The following is a 22,709-nucleotide window of genomic DNA, read 5'->3' as shown; positions in this document are numbered from 1 at the left end:
TAATAGTGGTAACGCGCAAAGATGCCATCGGCAGATTCGGTGGTTGGCGCCGTTTGTATTATTATTAACTTAATTAGTGGTTCGAGTCTAGTCAATAATTTGATTTAATTGGCCATTGGACCTTTCAGCTAAAAAAAACAAGTTTAGAAAGATGAACCGACGTTCACGTAATTATGATCGAGGGAACATTTAACGAGATCATAGATCGTATTCTACATGTAGTACACTTCTATAAACGAGAAAAATATTAACTCTGGGTAATCGAGAAACATTTTATATTATCTCCCTTGCAAAATTCTTCTACCAACGAAGTCACATTTTACAGTCAGCGATTTATGTCATGTTTTTTTGTCTTTTCATCAAAAAAATAATTCTGTTCTATAAATTGAAATAATTAGAACAAAGAAAAAGTAAATTTCAACTAGACACGATTTACTTAGTCTCTTGCAGTAGATTTAATTGATGTTTTAGTTAACATTCAATCAGGTACTCAATTTCCCGCGCAGGATCCGATAGATGAACAAGAACGGAAAAACAAAAAAAATCTTAATCTTTTATTTTTAACCAAACGACCTACTGCTCGACCCATTTAGAGTTTAATTATTTTCGTTAGGTTAGGTTAATAATGCACTATTTATATATCTCGTTACACAATGTCCGGCGCTAAAATATCCACATTGCTTCAGTATCGCTTTGTTAAGCGAACATCTGATCAGAATACAGATCCACAGATTGAAGAGGGGAAACGGGACGAGGGTGAAGAAAAACATACCAATGGTAACAGTTTAATCAGTGAAAATAATACTAATGGTAATTCGTGTTACAATGAACAAGGTAATTCTGGTTGACTTATTGGACTCAAATGGTTATAAGATTTAGAGGGATCTAGCTAAGGTACTTTAAAATGGTACAATACTTTATTTGTCTGTCATGTTTAGTGATCAGTGTATTACTCCTAGTTTTGTGTCAGTGAACTTTCTTGGAGGAATAAACACCTTATTTAGGAGATAAACACCTCCTGTTTCGCATTTAGAGGGGTGTTATTGGCCAATAGACATGTCCTGAGATTTTACATTAGAACCCGCGACGCTAATGCGTCTTGGGTCCTATGATCTCAGGACATGTCTATTGGCCAATAACACCCCTCTAAATGCGAAACAGGAGGTGTTTATCGACATTGTAACATGCTATTTTTTAGAATTTTAAAACAACTTATTTTATTGTGTAAACTTCAAAATTCGTTCCACTGCAAATCGGTTTTAGTGACGTAAAAACCAAAGAAATCAATTTTGACGTAATGAAAACGTCGTGACGTAGTGGGGTAACTGGCTGCTCATGTTAGATTTGGCTCGCTTATCGTCTGGTTGCTATAGTAGCCGTATGAGTATAAACTCACAAAACAAACCTAAAATTCTCTCTTCATTTTTTAAAAAGTACTTTTTAAAACAAAATTTATGTTTTTGTAATAGATTTTTGAATATTTTGTTGTTTGTAGCTGTTACCTGACAAGGGGGTTGGCGTTTGAAGTTCATCTTCGGACATATCTCCAAATATTTCATCTTATGTACCGAGATCAAAATTGAGTGTCTCCATTGTGGTTATCGCCATTAAAGTAGTACGCATAATATTAATACGCAGTGATTTTTCTAATTTAAAGGGGTGTTATTGTCCAATAGACAGTGTCTAATCGACCAATCAAAACGCAAGATTCACTCTTAAGCATGTTACAATGTTATATAGAACTGTCTAAACGTTTTCAATTCTTAACATATATTGTTGCCTATTAATTCCGTTTTTTCCTATTTGTTTCAGTAAACAGTGAAAATAGTACTACAGTCATTCCAGATACACCACAATCAAACACATCATCTTTGCCTTTATCTCCAGTTTTCAACTCAACAAAAGTTAGAATTATAAAAAGCAGTAACAGCATATCCAGTGATTCACAGTCACAAGATAGCATGGCTGATAGTCCATCCTCACAAAATTCTTGGCTTTCAAAGGAAAGGGGAATTCAAAATGGTCATGTTAAGAGTAAAAAAACTAAACCCAAAAAGTATGTGAATTACATATTGTTGTAGCCCTATTATACATGTATATAATCCGATAAATTCACATTTGGATTTTCATAGTTATATTACTAAAAAAAAAAAAAAATTAAAACATAAAAACATTGAGTAAATTGGGACAGTTTACTTACCTATGACAATGAAAAGTTGGAAAATGATAATATTATATTGATTATGATTTAGTTTTAGTATATTTTTATGAAATTATTCATTCTGTTTTTAGACAAAGAAGAATTATTAGACCGCACTCTTCATCAGAGAGTGATAGTGAAGATGAAAAACCATCACCAGTAAAATGTGATGACTCCAGTTCAGCAACAGATACTCAAGCATCAAATGTACAATTTGAAGAGAGTTTAGCTAATTTAAAACAAATGTTTCCCACAATGGCTGAAGACAGATTAATCACAGTGTTAAAGAATCATCCTGATAATTTTGATAGTGCTGTTGATGAACTGATATATCCTCCTTTACCCGGTAACATGTTTTTTACCTGAAACTAGAATACAGTGGACTCTGTCAAATCTTACATCATACTTGATTGTTACAATATGTCGGATTACGCAGAGTGTTGGAATACTCAGTTTTCTCAAAATCGAAAGTATTATTGTAACTTCGAAAACCGGAAGTATTATTATAATGTAGCTTTGAATCCCCAGAACGTTATTCCCTTTAAAAATGATAAACTTTTCTGTACATTCAAAATTTTATTACATTGAAATATCTAACAATAAGTTTGCATACCGGTATTTACAATTTATTTTATATTCATATAATCATTTAAAAATGTTGCTTTTGTTTCCGGATGCATACCGTAGCACCGAGTCCTGGACGCAATCCTGTAGCACTCAAATCTTGTCTACCATCGCATCGTCCTTAATCTGGGCGAATGTTTTTATTTCATTTAGCGTGTGTAGGCATTTTGAATAAGTCAATTGTGTCGTTGATTTATCTTTTTCAATGTCTCCATCTTCAGTTGATTGCACACTTGTCTTTGCTGTTATGTGTTCATTGATAATCTGTCGTTCTATGTCCAGGTCGTCGTCACACTAGAAATTATAAAATTATCAAAGTAATCAACAAAGACATAGGCGAGCGAGTTTTAATCCCACTGATAATTGATTGGTGATTGCTTGTTAATCTTCTGTGGCTTCACACCCATTGGTTGATGGCAGGATTATACGATGTTAATTCTATAGAAATTGTAATTGGGAATATTCAGAATACGGATTACTCAAAGCTTTTTTGGATGAAGTAATAAGGAAATAAATCAGGACATGAAAATGATGTCGGATTTCACAGAATGTCGCAGTATTCAGATGTCAGATGTTACAGAGTCCAGTGTATACATATTACAATTTTTGTAGATTAATCTCTTAGTATACTAGTAATATTTCTGAATACTGGTAGTAATAGTATTAGACACATAGAACACAGATATCATTAACTTATATCTGTTTTTTTAACTATGTAATAAATGGGAATTCATTAGCGGGATCCATAAGGAATTGACATTGATACTAATTTTGAAATGATATTTTTAAGATTTCACTAGCGGTTATGATACTGGAATCTTTGTATTTGACTGAAGAATTGGGTAGACTAGTACTACATTTTTTTTTCCAGACTGATGCTAAACGTACAATAAATTTTTTTTTTGTATGTTTTTAGGTACTTACACAAAACGTAAAGGTTCTGATATAGAAAATCAAGAACCTTCAAAGAAACGAATACGGCAAGACAGTCCTACCTCAACTGACAACAATGGTACGACAATTAGTACAAAAGAAAAAAATTTACAGTTTTTATATGAAGCATTCCCAAATCATACAGAAGAGGTAGGTTATTGGTTAAATAAAGATATGAAATTATGCACAATATTAATAACCTAGTTTCTTTTAGATTTGAGACCTATAAAATAATTTAAATTGAAATAGTTATAAGTGCAGGGGACCACACACAACACAAGGAAGACAAAAACTAGAACAAAAATGTTAATGAATTAAAAAAAACAACCTGTATTTGATAGTATTATTTGGGTATAATTCAATGTTTTTTATTTGTTTTAGAAACAATGAATGCCAAAATTATGATTTATGATATGTTACAGCTATATTAGTAATCAACACCCATGAATAAATTTCCATTTTCTTTCAGATGATCAAAGCTACCTTTCAAGAAAATAAATATGCTGTAGATGCAACAATGGCAACTTTAGAAAAAAGAGTCTCCTTAAAAACAAATTCAGCCAAAATGAAGAAAACAGTAAAGAAAGTCAAAAGTAAGTGATAGAGTCACTATGTCTTTTTTTTCGTACAGTGCTTCACTGGCTTTCACTAGACATATCTAGCTAGCCACACACACTGTTATTCTCCGTGGAATATTCCATTCTGTCTATCTTGGTTAATCATGGCAAATTAAACTTCAAAGCTAATCATAGTATGTTACTGATATTCGTAGACATGAACACCCACATAGCTGTAATTATAACTGTGTCTGCTACAGTAACACACAATTTGAGTTCTGTCCCCTCCTTCACATTATGGATACAAGTGCAAGAGCTTGCAACTCCTAGGTGCTCCTTATAGTGTTTAGGAGTTTCAAATTTTACCAACCTCACCCAATATAGAGCAACTTCTCCAATTAAAATGCTACTGAAGTAGTCCACAATTGTTCGCACACACTAGAATTAACCATGGTATGCTACAATTTGCTAAGATCAATTGTGATATGATTTGAAATTTTTGAACCTGTTCAGTCTATAATACACTAAAGATCGGATATTAGCAAATATCTTATCGCTGACATTCTCATACGCTATAACATTTGTCCTATCGCAGGCTGTCATAATATGTAATGAAATAATTAAGATGATTATTGTTTATATTACAGTGAAAGATGTTGATTTATCAGATGAAGATGCAGATTATAGTGGTGCTGATTATGATAGTGATGATAGTTACGTAAGTATATATATATATATATTGCTTGAAATCATCAATAGAGAGAGAAATGGGGTTTAACGTCCACTCGACACAAACTAGGGTCATTTCAGGACTAACACACGGTTCAATTTTATTTCAACAATTCGCTTGCGCGTAGGGGTCTTTAGCAGTGGGAGGAAACCGGAGGAACGGGGAAAAATCCATGAGTTTGGACAGGCGACACTACTCCTTGCCACATACAACCAGGGAATCGAAACCACGCCAGTTGACTCAATGACAGGCCTTATGATACAGCACGTGCGTGCTAACCTTTCGGCCATCCAACCACCTTAAAATAATCAATAGTTGAGTTTCTGGAAGTATTATACATACATATGCATAAATGAATAACATAAGTTCTATTATAAATAACCAGCATGTATTTGTCTATAATATTAAATGCAAGGATTAGTTATCTTTAATTAATTTTGATAAATTAGGATTCTGATAATGCTGCTGTTCATGCTGATAAAATTCTCAAGTTTTTCCAAGAATCAAAACTTGAAGAGTTGACATCAATACAAGGTTGTTCTAGAAAGAAAGCTGAAAGTATAGTAGAGCTACGTCCATTTACATCATTTGATGAGTTGGTAAGTTTTTTTTTGAAGCTGTTAAAACAATGTTTGTCATCCTAAAAAATCTACTGCTAAACATTCTACATCTGAAAATATAGCTTATATAATTTTCATAACTTGTCAACACATTGATATTGTTTTAAGGTTCATTAATATCATTTTTCGAGTTATAATAGTAACTGCAAGACAAACCAGCAGACAAGAAACAAACTGCACAATAGATTGCAAGCAAAGAACAACAAACTTATATATCAGATCAAGATAATGAATCCATCGGCCAGTCATAAGCATCCACTGCAATGTACAGTTCTGGGCCTGTAATGATACGTAACTGTGTATATTTTTTCTAGGTTGAAAAGGTTACCGCAGCCAAGTCTTTATCTTATGCATTGATACCAGGATGTTTAGAAGTTATACATCTACAAAGTATTGTTACTAACTTGATGCAGAAATGTGAACGTATTGGTCAAGAAATGGAGAATGTGGTATCTATGTTAACTAACAGTGAAACAATTGAAGACAGTCAAGATAATATCACTAATCAACCTAAATTATTAGTTGATACGTAAGTTGAAATATCAGTTCTCACATATTGGTGGTCATGTTTGTGGCAAGGATATGTGTTCTGAAGTTTGTCAGTGCATGTCAGTATCAGAGTGGTAATTTGGTGATTAGATGGAAAAACATTGTTATATGAGCAAAATTCTTCAATACAAAATTTCGTGAATAAACTAGATAATTATATTTATAAAATGCAGGTCGATAATTAAATTTATGAAACCAAATTCCATTATGTTTTGATAGATAACATTGATTAAGTTCGGAAGAAACGAAACTGTTTGAAGAACCAGTTATTATGAAACTTTTACAATAGCGCTGTAATTTAGAAAGCAATGTCTTTTTTATATTTCAGTAAACAATTAAAAGCATATCAAATGATTGGATTAAACTGGTTAAGAGTCATGCATGCTCAGCAGTTAAATGGTATTTTAGCTGATGAAATGGTAAATAGATTTTTACAGAGAAAATTAAAATCATATGTTATTTAGTTCATTTTTCTTTCATCTTATGTTCATATTTTATATTTTACCTGACTCAATTTTACTTAACATCTAACAAATTTTATCATTGATTCCTGTTATATGTCACTGAGTAAGCAACCAATCAAAACACAAATATTCAAATCATGCCAAGACTCTGTCGCTTACTGATTTATCTGTAAACTTAATGCAGTGTCATGCATAGCATGTAATGTTCGAACGGCAGCCATTTTGAATGTGTATTAGATCTCATGTAATATAGAAAGTTAGAACTGTGATGAATTAAACTCACTCTAACTTATTAAGATATCATGTGTAAAAACAAGGAGCGGTTACTCTGTAATATATATTGATTGATTACAGGGTTTAGGTAAAACTATACAAACTATAGCTTTCCTTGCACATCTAATAGAAGTTGGTGAAACTGGTCCACATGTTATTATAGTACCATCATCTACTATAGGTATGTAATAATCAACATTGGGTCTAATGTGGACCTTTCTCTTTTATTGTAAATTAAATTTGTTGCTATTATGGTTTAGTGTTTATGAGGTTTTAAACTTCACTTATTTCATTACATTTAAATCCAGCTATTAACACAGGTAGGCGTTCACTATGGACCAGGAACCAAGCATATCTTTGAATTGTGGCATATCAAAAATCGAAGTCCATCCATCGGTGTGCATCCAAGGAACAAGCATGCCAGGTTTCGTGTTGATTGTACTTGAATAGGCGGTCCCTTAGTCTTTTTATGAAGAGCTTTGCTCCAAGAAGAAGAACAGCAAGAACATTAGTAGCACTTGGGGCCCAGTTCCCACTCCAATAATTGATCTAGTCTGATATACGATCAAAACATTAGACAGAATCACAGGAGAAATTTTACATGATTATTATTTGTTTTAGAAAATTGGTTGCGGGAAATGCAGGATTGGTGTCCTAGTCTAAATATAGTTATATATTATGGATCTCAGGAAGAGAGACGTGTTGTAAGACAACAAGTTTTATATGGTAACAATGTAGAATATAATGTTGTTCTAACAACGTAAGTATAGATTGTGCTAAAAACTTGTTCTAACATCAATCCTATGTAATTGTAGATTAATGTGTTCACAGTGTGTGTATTAGGTCTATATGAATTCTGTTTGGTACAGAATTACTGTCTCTGGTATAGACCAAAACATTTTCTTCATTTAATTGTTCATCTGAGCTGGCATGCCTTGGCCTTAAATTCCATGGCATAGATACTGTTAGTTTCACACACTGCTTGTACAGAATTATTGTTGAAAGTTGATTGTGAACATTATGCAAAATTAATTACAGCAGACATGGAGATTATTCTCAAATTCTTTCATTTAGTTCTTAACTTAACATTATTTGATACCATTACAACAGAATATGACTCCCTTTTCTTTTTTGTTACAATTGATATTAGCATACAAAACACAAAATAGATTCTAAGCCTCTAAGGGTATCAAAATTTTTGGATCAATGCTGACAAACCAATTGCAGTCATTCACAAAAATGACAAATATCAAACCAATTACTACATCAGTATTTTGTCTTATACTTACAGGTATAATATGGCTACTGGTAGTGTTGAAGATAGATCATTATTCAAAAAATTAGAATTTCAATATGCCGTTTTTGATGAGGGTCACATGTTGAAAAACATGTCATCTCTTCGATTCCAGAATCTAATGAAAATCAGGGTAAGTAGTAACAATATTTAGTTTATATATCAAGTTAGCTAATTTGGACATTGAAGTTCAACGATGACATCCGCATCAATGATGACAACTTCACAGTTTTCGTCCCTGTAATGTCATTATTAAAGGCCGCATGGTAACTTAGAAGGGAAATGTTTTTTGCAACTGACAATTGGCCTTGATCTTAAATCTTAGGAAGAATCAACTTCTACAAATAGTCAATTGTAAAAGCAATTCTGCATTCGGTTTAAATAACATTCTTCATCAGAGCAAACTATAATGAGCTGCTGCGATTGGCTAAAACATGGATGCTTGAATTCCTAAGTCCTGGAACTAGGATTGTTTTTAATGATGTCATGCAGAATCTTTGCAGTTTTCATATCGTAATGCCATGTAATGAGTAAACTGCCATTTTAATGCAATGTTTAATCTACACTATGCTGTCTAGTGCCTTGAAGTTGTTATAGCACTTGCTACATCTGGTGGATATTGGCCTTGGTAATTGTACCATGTGCATTAATATAAGTTTCTCTTGAATTATCATGAGTAAAAGGTGTGGGTATAAATTGTTGGATTTTCATGTGGACGTATTATGCCGTCGCCCCTGTCTGTCCAGGGCTTGCCACGAGACGCGAGCAGTTGCTCGCGCTCGCGCTGTGCTCGCGTAAATCTACATTTACGCGAGCGGTACGTTGCTCACGCAAAATTTTAAGAAAACCCTGTAAAAATAATCAAAATATTGACAAGTTTATTGCCGAAACTAAACCAACAATGTCAATAACTTCATAAATTCGTCTGTCAAACTGAGATTCACCGAGCTGCAGGCGGCATTTCCTCCTTAAATTTGATTGGCTAAAAAGTTACTCAGCACTCTTGTTACGAAAAATACACTTTAGAACTGAACGTTATGACTGGTTTTCCTACGAACACCAGTAACGAACGCGTGATAATCGAGTCTAAAGTAAAGAATGTTTACATCCGGCAGTAGGCATTCACGCTAAATGAACACGTTTCAAACTAATATTTATCGGTATTTTCTATTTTATCAGAACTTCGGTTTTTATTCCATTGTGCAGTCGTATAATTTTCAATCTAAGCGTAATAATGGCCAAAGGCAACCTGATTGCCCTATCCACATTTATTTCGTGGGGTGAAGAAATCCATACGGAAATTGGTTTTAATAAAGAAGAGTACGTATGACTGTCAAAAACAGAAAGCGATGGTCACACATGTTTACTGCAAACTTTGTGCCAGGAATAGCAATTTTCTTATGATTTTAAATTGAAACAATGTTACAAAATGTGTGCTGACGCAAACAACATTTTGCGTGAGCAATTTTTATTGCTCGCCTTGCTCGCCCAAACCTAAATTTGCGTGAGCAGTCATCTGCTCGCCATCAATTTATTCGTGGCCAGCCCTGCTGTCCGTCTGTCACCATACTCATACGAGCCATCGGGCAAATTGACTTTTCGGACAGACAGGTAAAGTGAAAAAAAAAGTTATTATTTCATCTAGATGGCAAAATAAAGTGCCTAAAATCTAATAAAACACTACTTTTAATTAAATATCACTAATTTGTACTGAATTGTCACTGTTGGAAGTTTGGACTAGAAATAGGCATCAATTGACAGACGATAACTCACCAGCTTCCGGTAGAAACATCAGCGACTAACAGTAAACGTTAGCTTGGTCCGCCATTTATTGATTTAATTTTAAATAAAGACTTGCAATAAGCAGAGAGAGAGAGAAATGGGGTTTAACGTTCCACTCGACACAGACTAGGTGATTTCGGGACTAACATGGTTCAATTTTATTTCCATAATTCGCTTGCGTGTAGGTGTCTTTAGCAGTGGGAGGAAACCGAAGGACCTAGAGAAAACCCACGAGGTTGGACAGGCGATCCTACTCCTTCTCACGTACACCCGGGGAATCGAAATCACCCCAGTTGACTCAATGACAGACTTTATGATACAGCGGGCAGGTGCAAACCCCATTCAACCATCCAACGCCCCAGCAATAGGCAGATTTAGCTCTTGCATAATGTTAAAGATACATTATGTAAGATTTAGATAGATAAAGAACTAGTCATTCTTGCTATAATAGTTCGAAAGTAGATGATGTAAAACGAATAATTTGAAAATTTCATTCAAATTACTCTCTTGCAAGGGAAGATATTAGCCTTTGAAGGTTTGACAGACGTGTGCAATAATTTCAACCACCGTACTGGTTGATCAAAGCTAAGTCTCGGTCCTCCATATTTGATTAAATCAAAGTATCGCTGAACCATTCTAATCTATTTAATATCGGAGAAATCTGATGCCATCGAGAGTTTATTAAGGCCTGGATTAGTTAATTAATGTCTAATTAATACTTTAGAAAACATTTCAGGCCTAAAGAAAGACCTGCAATAGGCAGATTTAGCTCTTGCATAATGCATGTTTAACTGTTAATACAAATTCCATTCATTCTTTTTTTGAGGGTTGATTTCTCCATCTTGCACCATACTTTGACAGGTCACTATAGACCAGTTCAAATCAGGTTGATTAAAAAAAAAATAATAAAAATAGCTTCCCTAATACTTTATAAGATTAGTTATCACATAAATATTAGAAAGCATACGTTTGGATTTTTAAATACAAAATAAGTTTGATTATTTAATATCAGCTAATTCCAAAGAATTCACTACATGTGTTTCTATTACAAGCCATACTGTATCGTATGGCACCAGTGACAATGTTGTCAACTTTGACCCCATCAGCATAGGATTGAGAGATAATATCAACAATTTTACTATTATATCCTGTCTATTTTTAATATTATTTCATCGCATCAAACTTGTTTCCTTTGAGACTTTGTTTAATTTCTGGAGTGATGAGGTTAATAATTACTGTAAAACAATTAATTTGTCAATCAGTCGAGACTATTTAATGCTTGGTAGCGAGTGCTAATAGTAATAACGTATACAAAACTTTGAGCAGGAATTTAAAGACTTTGACTGTCCGAGACTTATTACAACTGACAAGTGCTATTTGAAGTATTAACGTGGTCTTAGTGAAAGAAAACAATGTTGTGGTTACCATTCCTGGGTTTGAAGGTCAGGTATGATATGAAAACAAATACCAGTTAGTAATTTTTTTTAACCTTGATCGATTAACCAAGTGACCATTTACATCCTTACCTAAAATGTGTGTTTATAATCCAAAGATCACGGTTCCTTTTGATATTTGCGCATATTGGACTGTAACTTCCAGGATTATGGCCCCTGATTGTGGACCCTTTAGAGCAGTGGTTCTCAACTTTTTTAGCCAATGGCACACCTTGGAACACCTGAAAAAGTAGCAGCACACCTGGCTAAATATATATGAAAAATATTTGAATTTTGCAAAATAAAAACATGGTAAGTCAGACGGCATACGACCATAGACAGAGACTAGTCATAAACACATAGACCGACTCAAACTAAATAAGGAAATACACAGCTATGAACTTATCAATAGACACCTGTGAATACTCAATTGGGATCACATGGTTTTTTGCATTTTCTTAGTGTGTCGTTCAAAATTTCACAGCACACTGGTTGAGAATCACTGCTCTAGAGGTCACAATTTTTATCCTATATTAAAAAAACGTTTAAATATATCACCTTCACACCATAACGATGGTTGAGTTCGAATTTCGGGAAAATCAAAATGAAACTGCCAGACAAAATGGCCGCTCTTTGTACGCAAATTGTGTAAAAGTATGTAATACAAAGATTGTGGACCCTCTAGAGGTCACAATTTTTATCCGATTTTGATGAATCTTAAAGTATATCTTTATATCCCAAAGATCTCAGTCCCTTTTGATATTTGCACATTTCAGAGCATAACTTTCTGGATTATGGCCCCTGATTGTACGAAAAATCACCTTTGTTTTTAGTTTGTTCTCTATCCATCTTTTGCAAAATGTGGGTATATCTTGCCTGGCAACCACTGAGTTGATTTGCATTTCTAAATTTTCTCTTGTTTATAATATATTACAGGCTGATAGAAGATTACTACTTACTGGTACACCATTACAGAATAACCTAGTCGAACTCATGTCATTATTATGTTTTGTCATGCCAGATATATTTAGTGGTAAAACAGAACCATTAAAGAAAATGTTTACTATGATGACTGTAAGATAATATTTTGGTCTCTTATACATTTGGGGGGGATTGGTTGGCTGAATGTTCCACAGTGGGTGCTTTACATCATAAGGTCTGTCATTAAGTCATGTGGCATTTTTCCATCCCACACTTGTACGTGACAAGGAGTAGGGTCGTCTGTCCCACCTTGTGGGTTTTCTCTGTGTCCTCTGGTCTACTCTCACTGTTAAGGACCCCTAAGTGCAAGCAAATTATTGAAATCAAAATGAACCATGTTTGTCCTGAAATGACATAGTTTGTGTCTAGTAAATGTTAAACCCCGTTTTTCTATTTCTTTCTCTTATATATTTTATAGATTAAGTCATGATCTATACTAATTTCCATTAAGAGATAATTATTTGTATATTGCTGTTCATTAAATTATTATTATGCATTTTTTTTTCTCAGAAATCTAATGAAGATAGTGGGAGGTTTGAGAAAGAGAAAATAGCTCAAGCTAAGAGAATAATGAAACCCTTTCTTTTAAGAAGATTGAAAAAGGATGTAAGTGTCTTTACTGCTAATTAAGAAGTAAAGTTTAAATGTGTTAAAGATTTGATTTATTATTTTAATACTAATTTTTATACGCCCACATTTTCATAGTGTAAAAGTATGGTATATCAATGGTTTGGAGCCTCTAGATGTAACAGTTTTGATCCAATTATGTTAAGACTTTAAATTTATGTTTATATCACAATGATCTTGGATGCTTTTGATATTTGTGCATATTTGTCTGTAACTTCCTGGATTATGGATTACAAATTTTAAAAACCTATTAAATATATCACTGTTACACCTTAATGATGGTTAAGTTAGAATATTGTGAAAATCCAACCGAAATTGCCCGACAAAAGGTCGCTCCTTGTATCCAAATAGTGTAAAAGTATGTAATAACAAGGTTGTGGACCCTCTAGAAATCACAATTTTGATCTGATTTTAATGAAACTTTAAATGTATATTTAACCCAAAGATCTCAGTTTCCTGGATTGTACAAAAAATCACAACCACTTGTTTCAGTTTTTGTACATTCATTTAACCTATTATTAAAGTAGTTGTACAAATTTAATCATTAGTTTTCCATGGAAAATTGTTTTTCTTGAGCATTTCTCATAAATTGTTCAAAATATATTTGATCAGAGATTTTTTATGAAAAAAATATTTTATTAAATATGTATGCATTAACCCCATTTTCTTCCAGGTATTAAACCAGATGCCTAAGAAATATGAAAGAACAGAGAACTGTGTTATGATACCAGATCAACAGGAATTGTATGATTCATTAATTCAAAGGTTTAATCAAGAAATAGAAAATAGAACTGATGCAGTGTTACAAAATGGAGGTGCCTCTATGTTCATGCAGTTACGTAAAGCTGCCAATCATCCTCTGCTGATCAGAAAACATTATGATGATGAAAAATTAACATGTATAGCTAAAGATCTAACTAAGGTTAGTATACAAATTTCTTAAATATTCCAAGGTATGACAGAAATTTTGATTTAGATTAGTATCAAATAGATTAGATAATAAGACAGTCATTCTTGATAATCTTTAGCTTATAACTGTTATTACCTTCTGTTTATTTCTATGATGTCATGTGTCAAACTGATTCACAGTGGATCTTACTTATTGCTAACATCCTGGAAAGAAATGACAGTAAGAGATAAAATAAAAAGGTTATTCCTGTGTATGGCTTGGTAATGTGTACACATTGGCAGTGCTCTTAACGGAAAAAGAATCCAGACATTAAGAAACTGGTGATCAAGATATTTTGTACTAATTATGTGAAATATTAATTTCAGGAACCATCGCATCAAGAGCGGGGTGCTCTACCAGAATTAATAAAAGAAGATATGTCTATTATGAACGATTTTGATATCCATAATGTCTGTAAACATTATAAGGTATGTAAAGACCTGTATTCTGACAAGCATGTATCTGATTAATACTGAATAATTATTTATTTTTAAATCCAATTTATATTTGATTAACCAATTCTGTACACAAGTTTTAGTACGTCACCCATAGCCTTTCTCTGTGTGTCCGTGCAGGTATGATTAATGACCCACTTGATAGTTAAACCACCATGAAGCGAAGCCATAGCAATCTGTATTATGCAGTTCTGTCACAATTGTTCAAGTAATAATCTGAAAATTTATTCATAAAAATATCCCCATCTGGAAAGCTATTTGGAAGGCTAAGACATAGAAATTTAAATATCATATAATTGAAAAATCTACTGCCACATACAAACCAACCACTCTTACAACTCTCTAAACATTGAATTATCTGAAAGATGCTGCAATTTTTAATAACATTTTAATAAAATGATTTAAAAACTATATTTATCTGATTATCTGTGAATTAAAGCCCTATGGAGACCTGTACCCTGTAGCCTTGTATAGTCGTATACCTTCTATACTGTGGAAAACATTTGTATTTGTTTTATATTTTAGAGCCATATAGGTAAATATATGTTAGACCAATCTACTATAAATGAATCTGGTAAATTTAGGGTATTAGAGACATTGTTACCAGATATGAAAGAAAGAGTAAGTTTATATTATTTTTTGGCAAATTGACATTATTCTAACCCACTCATTTTTTTTACTCAGAGTGAATGTCATGAAAATGATTTGATTAAATCCAGAACTAAAACAGTGTTTATAAATCAAAGGGTTCAGAATGCAACTATTTCATAAATTTACAATAGATATTTAGACTTATGAAGATTAGCGAAATTTGATGGGTATCTGATAAACCAAACTGCATCATTAGAAAGGCATCTTAGAGGACTATGTTTATTAATATTCAATATACAGCTTATTTATCGGTTGGAGGATTTGATTAAATTTTCTGGACTCACTAAGTAAAGTGAGGAATAGATAACATCTTGGGGACTGGCAACTGTAGTTAAGATGTAAAGAAATAATCTTCTAGAAGTTTTCACACTGCATAAAAAAAGATAAAAAGTTGGATTTTTAAAGGTTAAAACAATGTTAATTTCAGGAGGATCGTGTGTTGTTATTTAGTCAGTTCACCATGATGTTAGATATAGTGGAAGTTTTTCTTAAAGATAAAGGGTATAAATACTTCAGATTAGATGGCAGTACACCGGTACCTGAGAGGTAGGTTTGATCAAATGACAGGGAGTCTTAATTTCTTTGTGTTAGGACTTGTAAGGTTAAATTCATACTCAAAGAGCTGGTCTTATTTGGGGGGAGGGCGGATAGGGCTTCAAATGTTAGATAAATTACTATTTAGACTTTTACTTTTATTCACAACTGACAAGTGAACTGCTAAACTTTGTTTATTATCATGGCAATGGTACTTGACAGTTGGCTGTGTTTTGTCTGTGGTTCGCAATTCTTACTGATCATCTTGAAACTTTACATACTTATTCCTTATACCCTAAGGATGATCCCTATTGTTTTTATACGCCCAAATTGAAATGTGGTCGTATATTGTCGTCGCCCCCGTCCGTCTGTCCGTCGGTCCGGCGTCCATAATTGCTTGTGGACGCTCTAGAGGCTAAAGTTAATATCTGATTGACTTTAAATTTATACACAGTGTTTAAGGTCTTGAGACGAAGAAGCCTATTGATTTTCAGCGATTTCCGATAATTACTGCCAGAGTTATGGCCCTTGATCACTTCAAAGAATCTTGTGGATGCTCTAGAGGCTAAAGTTAATATCTGATTGAGTTTAAATTTATACACAGTGTTTGAGGTCATGAGACGAAGATTCCTATTGATTTTCAACGATTTCCGATAATTACTGCCAAAGTTATGGCCCTTGGTCACTTTGCAAAATCTTGTGATGCTCTAAAGGCTAAAGTTATAATCCGATTCAAAAACACACTTTTATGGATAACAATTACTATGGTTTATTTCACTGCGACGTTTCAACAAGGTTTCACAAGTCGTTATCAAGCATATACACAAATAAATAAAAATGAGAAAGATATGAATATAAATATACAAACATCAGTGCAAACTATCCAATGGAATGCAAGGTGAGTGAGCATGATTAGCTATAACAAGCTATTGATGTAACAAAGGTGTATAATCGTATATATTAGAATTGGCTTATTGTACAATTAAAAGATGAACCAGGGGATTAACCAAGATTAACAAATATTGAAACCATACACAGTGTACCATAACTGAAACCAGTATATACTAAGAATACTAAATAAACATACAAGAAGATCAAACTGGGGGTTTATAGAATTATATCGAAACCATAATGTTTACATTGATTATAACCGTTAAGAAATATAGAATTTTACGGTTATGTTTTAAAGTTAAGTAATAAGTTGCATATATGTATTTACAAGGTGAATATATGTCAAAGGGTTGAATAAAATATAAATAAATAATGATAAATTAAGCAGAAGGCCCTATGATGAAACCGTTTTATAATTATAAATATGAGAGGTATGATATATTGTAATTGAGTTACATAACATAAAATACTGTGAATAGCTAAATAAATTATAGAAAATAATTTAAACATACAAATTTTACATATTGATAACAGAGGATTATAAAATGTGAGGGTTGTGGGTATGGAATATACAATGAATTCGGTATTGCAAAATGCCAGTAGTTAAATATGGTTTTGCATGGGGAATTACTTAGGGGGACTGTGTTACAATTTGATAATGCGGTCATATGCTCTGGGGATATAGACGCTTAGGTCTCGATTCAGTTTCGGTTCATGTCTTCTGATATTGATCGCCTCATGTATTCTTCTGACTCTTTTGCTGTGGTGGTTCACAGCCAACGTTTTAACTTTGGTCCAATCGACACGGTGTCGTGGGTTGTCATTCAGATATTCAGCAACTGCAGATTGGTTGGTGGGGGCTTTTGACATGTGTTCTTTCAGTCGGATATCTAAAGGTCTTTTAGATTCTCCAATGTAACTTTGCTGGCAACTGCAGTTGATTTTGTAGACACAGCCTTTTGGTGAGAAGGGTTTGGTGGGGTTCAACTTTCCATTCGCTTTTGCTATGTCTTTGGTTGTTGCGCCCTTCAAGAAAGTGGTTTCAATATCTGCTTCCCTTTTCAATAATCTTCTGATTTGGTGAGAGATGTTGCCGTGGAAAGGTATAAAGATTCTAATTGGAGGTTTATCGTTTTGGGGTTTATCAGGTTTTGGTATATTTGGTTTGTATATTTATATTCATATCTTTCTCATTTTTATTTATTTGTGTATATGCTTGATAACGACTTGTGAAACCTTGTTGAAACGTCGCAGTGAAATAAACCATAGTAATTGTTATCCATAAAAGTGTGTTTTTGATTATGTTCCAATTACTAAATGCCATTCAAAGAATATTATAATCCGATTGACTTCAGATTGATACACAGAGTTTAAGATCTTGAGACGAACAAGTATATTGATTTTCAATGAATTTTTATGACTTAAACAGTTAAATCCATGATATTAAAAGTTTTGCATACAAAACGTTAGCATGGGGCAGAACTTTATAAAAACCAAACAAATTCTAATAGTTTTCTGATAATTACTTCGTGAGTTGTTGCTCTTAATCAGATTTTAGTGTATTATAAATGTTTCATTACCGAAAAAAGTAAAAATATGCGACAACCCTTGTTGACTGCCCGGAAAATTTAGTTTCTGTGGGCGTATGTTTCGTTGCCTGGCAACCTATCTTTTGTGAATGCCCGAACCGCAGGGGCAGAGCCATGCTCATTTCTTGCATTTGTTTGTTTGTTGTCTACAGGCTGCAATTCTTAACATATCATCTTGAAACTTTGCATACTTATTCCTGATGCCCTAAGGAACACCCCTATTGTTTGTGGTGAATGCCCATGCCCCAGGGGGCACGGTGACGTCCATTTTCTTTTTGTGTGTCGCCTACAGGCCGCAATTCTTAATTGATTGTCTTAAAAACTTTTCATACTTATTCCTTATGCCCTAAGGATGACCTGTATTATTTTGAGTGCATGCACGACTCCCTGGAACAGAGTCACACCGAATTGTTGTGTGTATGTCTGTGTTTCGCCTACAGGCCACAATTCTTAACAGATCCTTTTGAAACTTTGCATACCTATTCCTTACACCCTAAGGATGATCCCTATTGTTTTTTGGTGAATGCCTGACCCCCAGTTACAGAACCACACCCATGTTTTCTTTGTGGGTCTGTGTATTGCCTACAGGCCACAATTCTTAATGGATCGTATTGGAACTTGGCATATATATTCCATATAGCGTAAGGATGGCAACTATTTTTTGTGTTTATCGTACACAGGCCGCAATTCTGAATGGATCAGCTTGGAACTTGGCATACGTGTTCCTTACAGCCTAAGGGCGGCAACTATAGATGTCCCGACCCCCAGGGGCAGAGCCACGCCCAATTTAGTCTTTAGCGCCCGAAGACCACCATTCTGAATGGATTATCTTGGAATAGATTCCCCCCCCCTCACTTTTTGTTAATATTTTGTCTGTAAATGAATGAATCATCTTGGAACTTGGCATATTTATTCTTATAAAGATAAGGATATCAACTATTTATTTTGGTACATGTTCTGTAAATATTCTACAGGTTGCTATAATTAACAGATTTTGTTCAAATTCAGCATATCAATCATTTGAATAACTGGGTGGTACCTATCTATAATGTTCCAAATTCATCCCCCAGGGGCAGACACGCCCATTTTTTGTATTTATTATCTACAGGCTGCAATTCTGCATGGATCATCTTGGAACTTTGTATATTTATTCCTTGTACCGTAAAGACAGCAGCTATTTATTATGGTGCATGCCACGATGCCCTGGGGTGGTGTCACACCCACTTTTTTGTTAATATTTAGTCTCTAAATTTGGCAAAACAAACCCGAAGCCTAGCCTTCTTTGCCTCTTGTCATATTACAGTCATTGCAGCCATTTTATATTTCATGCTCTTCATTTTAAAAAGTACCATATCAATGGAAGCAGGCATGTGGACGTATATTGCAGCATTAGCGATGCTCCAGTTTAACAGACAATTCTTATAACTAAATCTTACATAATTCATCTTTAATAAACTATTGAACATACATTATGCAAGAGCTAAATCTTCCTATTGCAGGTCTTTTCTGGGGCCTGAAATATTGTATAAATTATTGATTAGAAATTATTAACATAAAAAGACCTTAATCAACTCTCGATGCCATCTTAGGTGTTGGGTTTTCACGCGATTTGAATTCGATTTGCTGATCACACTCATTGATGATTTAATCCAAAAAATGGATAATCGAGACTATGTTTCTTACCCTACCGAATTTAGTAAAGATGATCATGGCTAAGCCTAAAATTCAAACGTTAATATCTTGGGAGTGAAGCAATTTGACTGATATTTTCAGCATATTCCATTTATATTATCTAATTTTTTACTATCATAGTGAGAACTGCCAGCTCTTTATCTAGTCCTCCATAATGCTACTTATATATATTTTTTTTTCTTTTCAGACAAAAGTTAATAGACGACTATAACAATGATCAAAGTGTATTTATATTTTTATTATCTACGAAGGCTGGTGGTTTAGGTATTAATTTAACAGCTGCTAATACTGTTATATTACATGATATAGACTTCAATCCTTATAATGATAAACAAGCTGAAGACAGATGTCATAGAATGGGACAAAAACGGTAAATATTCATTTTTTCCTCTCAAAATCTGAAGGTTTGTTATACAGATTTGAACATTTGAAATTTTCTTTTAAAATGAAGTCTAATATGGCTCTCTCAGTAAATTTGAAGCCAAATTGTGTAATTGTGTAAATATATAGATGAAAGTATGTGTGTTATTTGTTTTGTAGAGATGTAAATATAATTAGGTTAATAAGTAAAGGTACGGTAGAAGATGGTATGGTACGTGTTGCTAGAGATAAACTCAAACTAGAAAAAGATGTCACAACATCAAGTATAGGTATGTACTGCAGTGTTTATCACTACCAAATATTTATATTATATATTTGGTTTCAGCACAATGTTGGGGTGACCCACCATAAATAAATAGCTCCAAATATCTCGACAATTACGCCACAATATTTATATATATGCCAAGCCTCAAATCAGTTTCACACAATTATAGTCACTAAATAAACGATCATGTTGTACTTAATAAGCTATGACCATTAATCATCTATAAATAATAGACTGAAAACTGGTTCCAAGTGTCGTCCACTGAGTAAAAGATAGGTTACGTGCCCTTGTTTTGAAATTAGTCTCGCTTAACCAGTCTATCGACCATTCTACGTCTGATTGACAAGTCGGGATAATCAAGACTACTTTTTTACGAAACATAACAGAAAGCTAGAACAAGAAATTGAATTTAGAAATAAGCACTTTAGCCAACTCAACAATTGTTTTAAGAAACTTGTAAAAATAAAATGAAACTACTGCTAGTATCATGTTCCTGCTAACGAAAGTGATTCATAGATATTATTTGTACTAAACCAAAAGATGCCGCTCTTAACGGTACAGTTAATGATAAAGCAATTTAAAAAATAAAACAAACATAATTTCTAAAGCTGCTGTAATAACCAAGAAGCTAAATTTTACTGCTATTCTAAATCGTCAACAATAGATTTTTTACGGCTGTAATAGTTGATATAATTGTAGAGAATTGCACGTGCCATGGCTATTTATCGACTCAAAGAGAGTGCGGGGTAGTCAGAAATCAGTTCGAGACACGCAACTGAAGCGTGCACATTTAGCCGTGTCGAGACCAACTTTCTGTAGAGTGCACGGATCACCCTAACAATGTGTCAGAAATTTGAAAAAAATTGTATATTTTGTGAAATTATTCATTTTAAAAAAATTCAAAATATGTCTTATTCTTAATTTTTATTTTGTTTATTTTCTAGATGAAGAGGATAGTAGTAATGATGTACTAAGTTTACTACGAGAAGCTTTACAACGTAAATCAAAGACTAACAAATCAAATAAATCTTGATGATAGATCAGTTGTAGGCATTGATATTTAATCATTGTACCAGTAACCTCATCATATTTATAATATTCTATATTTTATCATAGAAATTACAAACATTGTATTACACTGTGGACCAAGTATGATGTGATCAAAAAGGAGTTGCCTTTATTTAATGGGTGCAATTTTTAATAGGAATAGTTTTTGCCAGAAATTATGGTAGAACATAAAAGAGGATTTTAGTGCTTTTTGAAAAGATATGAAATGCATATAAATAGAGATTAGAGTATATTATGCTCTGTTAGAGTTTGTAAATATTTTGTTGCCAGCCATTTGATGTAAGCTTATTCAGTAACATATATTTTTTGTGCTATTTACAACACTATCAAAATATGGAAAATATAAAATAATTTTTTATGTTTTCTTCCTGGTGTGTGTATGTTTGTATATATATATATATGAATGCCAATCACTGAAATGTGACCATGAAAAATATATTTTGATGTTATTCCCCCTTTGAATCACTCTCCATATAGTTTAATGTCTATCTTTATTGAATGGAGGAATAAAATTTGTACATAACAATAAGTTTTTATTTTTTATATGAGAATGTTGAAAACAAGCTGGATATAGTCTAAATCAGGAATTAGTTGTAAAGGTTATATACACAATTGTTAATGATCATACAGAATGCTTTCAAATTAAATTGGGGGTCACGGTGGGTAAGTCGCTGGCACGCTAGTCTGGAGGTCGGGTGTTCGATCCCTGCATTGGCCGAGAAAGTTCATCCAGATTTTCCAGCGTGGTTCCCCCTTGTTAGTGATGCTGGACGAAGGGCCTGATAAGGACAGCCGTCTAATCGTTCGCACAGGACAGAAAACACCAGGACCCATGTACACATTGGCGTGCATGTAAAAGATCCCTTGACAGTTGGAATTCGATATAAGTGTAGGCCGTAGTGCTGCTGTCCTGGGAAAAATTTCCCTCATAGCACACTGTATGGCGTATGCCCATCTTCATTAGCCCAGTTCCGAGCAAAACAGAGTAGGACGTTAAACCCTATTTCATTTCATTACAAATTAAATTAGATGAAGTGCAATGAATTCGTGATGCACTACTAAAATCTTGTGTTTATATCATCTATGGTATCCTACATTGCAGGAAAACTGCACAAACAATGCAAATGAATTAACATAACGGAGTTAATAAGTGTCACCACTCAATCC

The 22,709-nt window shown here is 33.5% G+C and overlaps 1 protein-coding gene across 2 annotated transcripts; it reads left to right on the top strand.

Moving 5' to 3' along the window:
• Positions 1-324: 324 nt before the first annotated feature.
• Positions 325-22,071, top strand: LOC126810701 (SWI/SNF-related matrix-associated actin-dependent regulator of chromatin subfamily A containing DEAD/H box 1A). 2 transcript variants are annotated; one of them, XM_050535897.2, is made up of 21 exons: positions 325-834; positions 1,813-2,056; positions 2,293-2,546; positions 3,741-3,907; positions 4,227-4,350; positions 4,962-5,032; positions 5,494-5,643; positions 5,979-6,193; positions 6,542-6,632; positions 7,032-7,131; positions 7,572-7,710; positions 8,242-8,377; positions 12,396-12,533; positions 12,951-13,046; positions 13,741-13,989; positions 14,343-14,444; positions 14,997-15,092; positions 15,550-15,668; positions 20,016-20,198; positions 20,369-20,478; positions 21,419-22,071. In XM_050535897.2, the coding sequence occupies exons 1-21, from the start codon at positions 654-656 to the stop codon at positions 21,505-21,507; spliced, it is 3,054 nt and encodes a 1,017-aa protein (XP_050391854.2). In that variant the 5' UTR covers positions 325-653; the 3' UTR covers positions 21,508-22,071. The 2 variants fall into 2 exon arrangements, with proteins under 2 accessions (XP_050391854.2, XP_050391855.2); XM_050535898.2 differs by having other exon boundaries at positions 772-894.
• The last annotated feature ends 638 nt before the right edge of the window (positions 22,072-22,709 follow it).

The sequence above is a fragment of the Patella vulgata genome, chromosome 2, assembly GCF_932274485.2.
Source record: "Patella vulgata chromosome 2, xgPatVulg1.2, whole genome shotgun sequence".
Lineage (NCBI taxonomy): Eukaryota > Metazoa > Mollusca > Gastropoda > Patellidae > Patella > Patella vulgata.
This window is presented reverse-complemented; position numbering and strand designations above follow the sequence as displayed.

Bases quoted from the DNA above. Each gene is read 5' to 3' on its own strand.
- LOC126810701 (XM_050535897.2), top strand. From the start codon at position 654: ATGTCCGGCGCTAAAATATCCACATTGCTTCAGTATCGCTTTGTTAAG. The intron at 2,057-2,292 runs GTATGTGAATTA...TTCTGTTTTTAG, and splicing joins AAAAAAACTAAACCCAAAAA to ACAAAGAAGAATTATTAGAC. The intron at 3,908-4,226 runs GTAGGTTATTGG...ATTTTCTTTCAG, and splicing joins TCCCAAATCATACAGAAGAG to ATGATCAAAGCTACCTTTCA.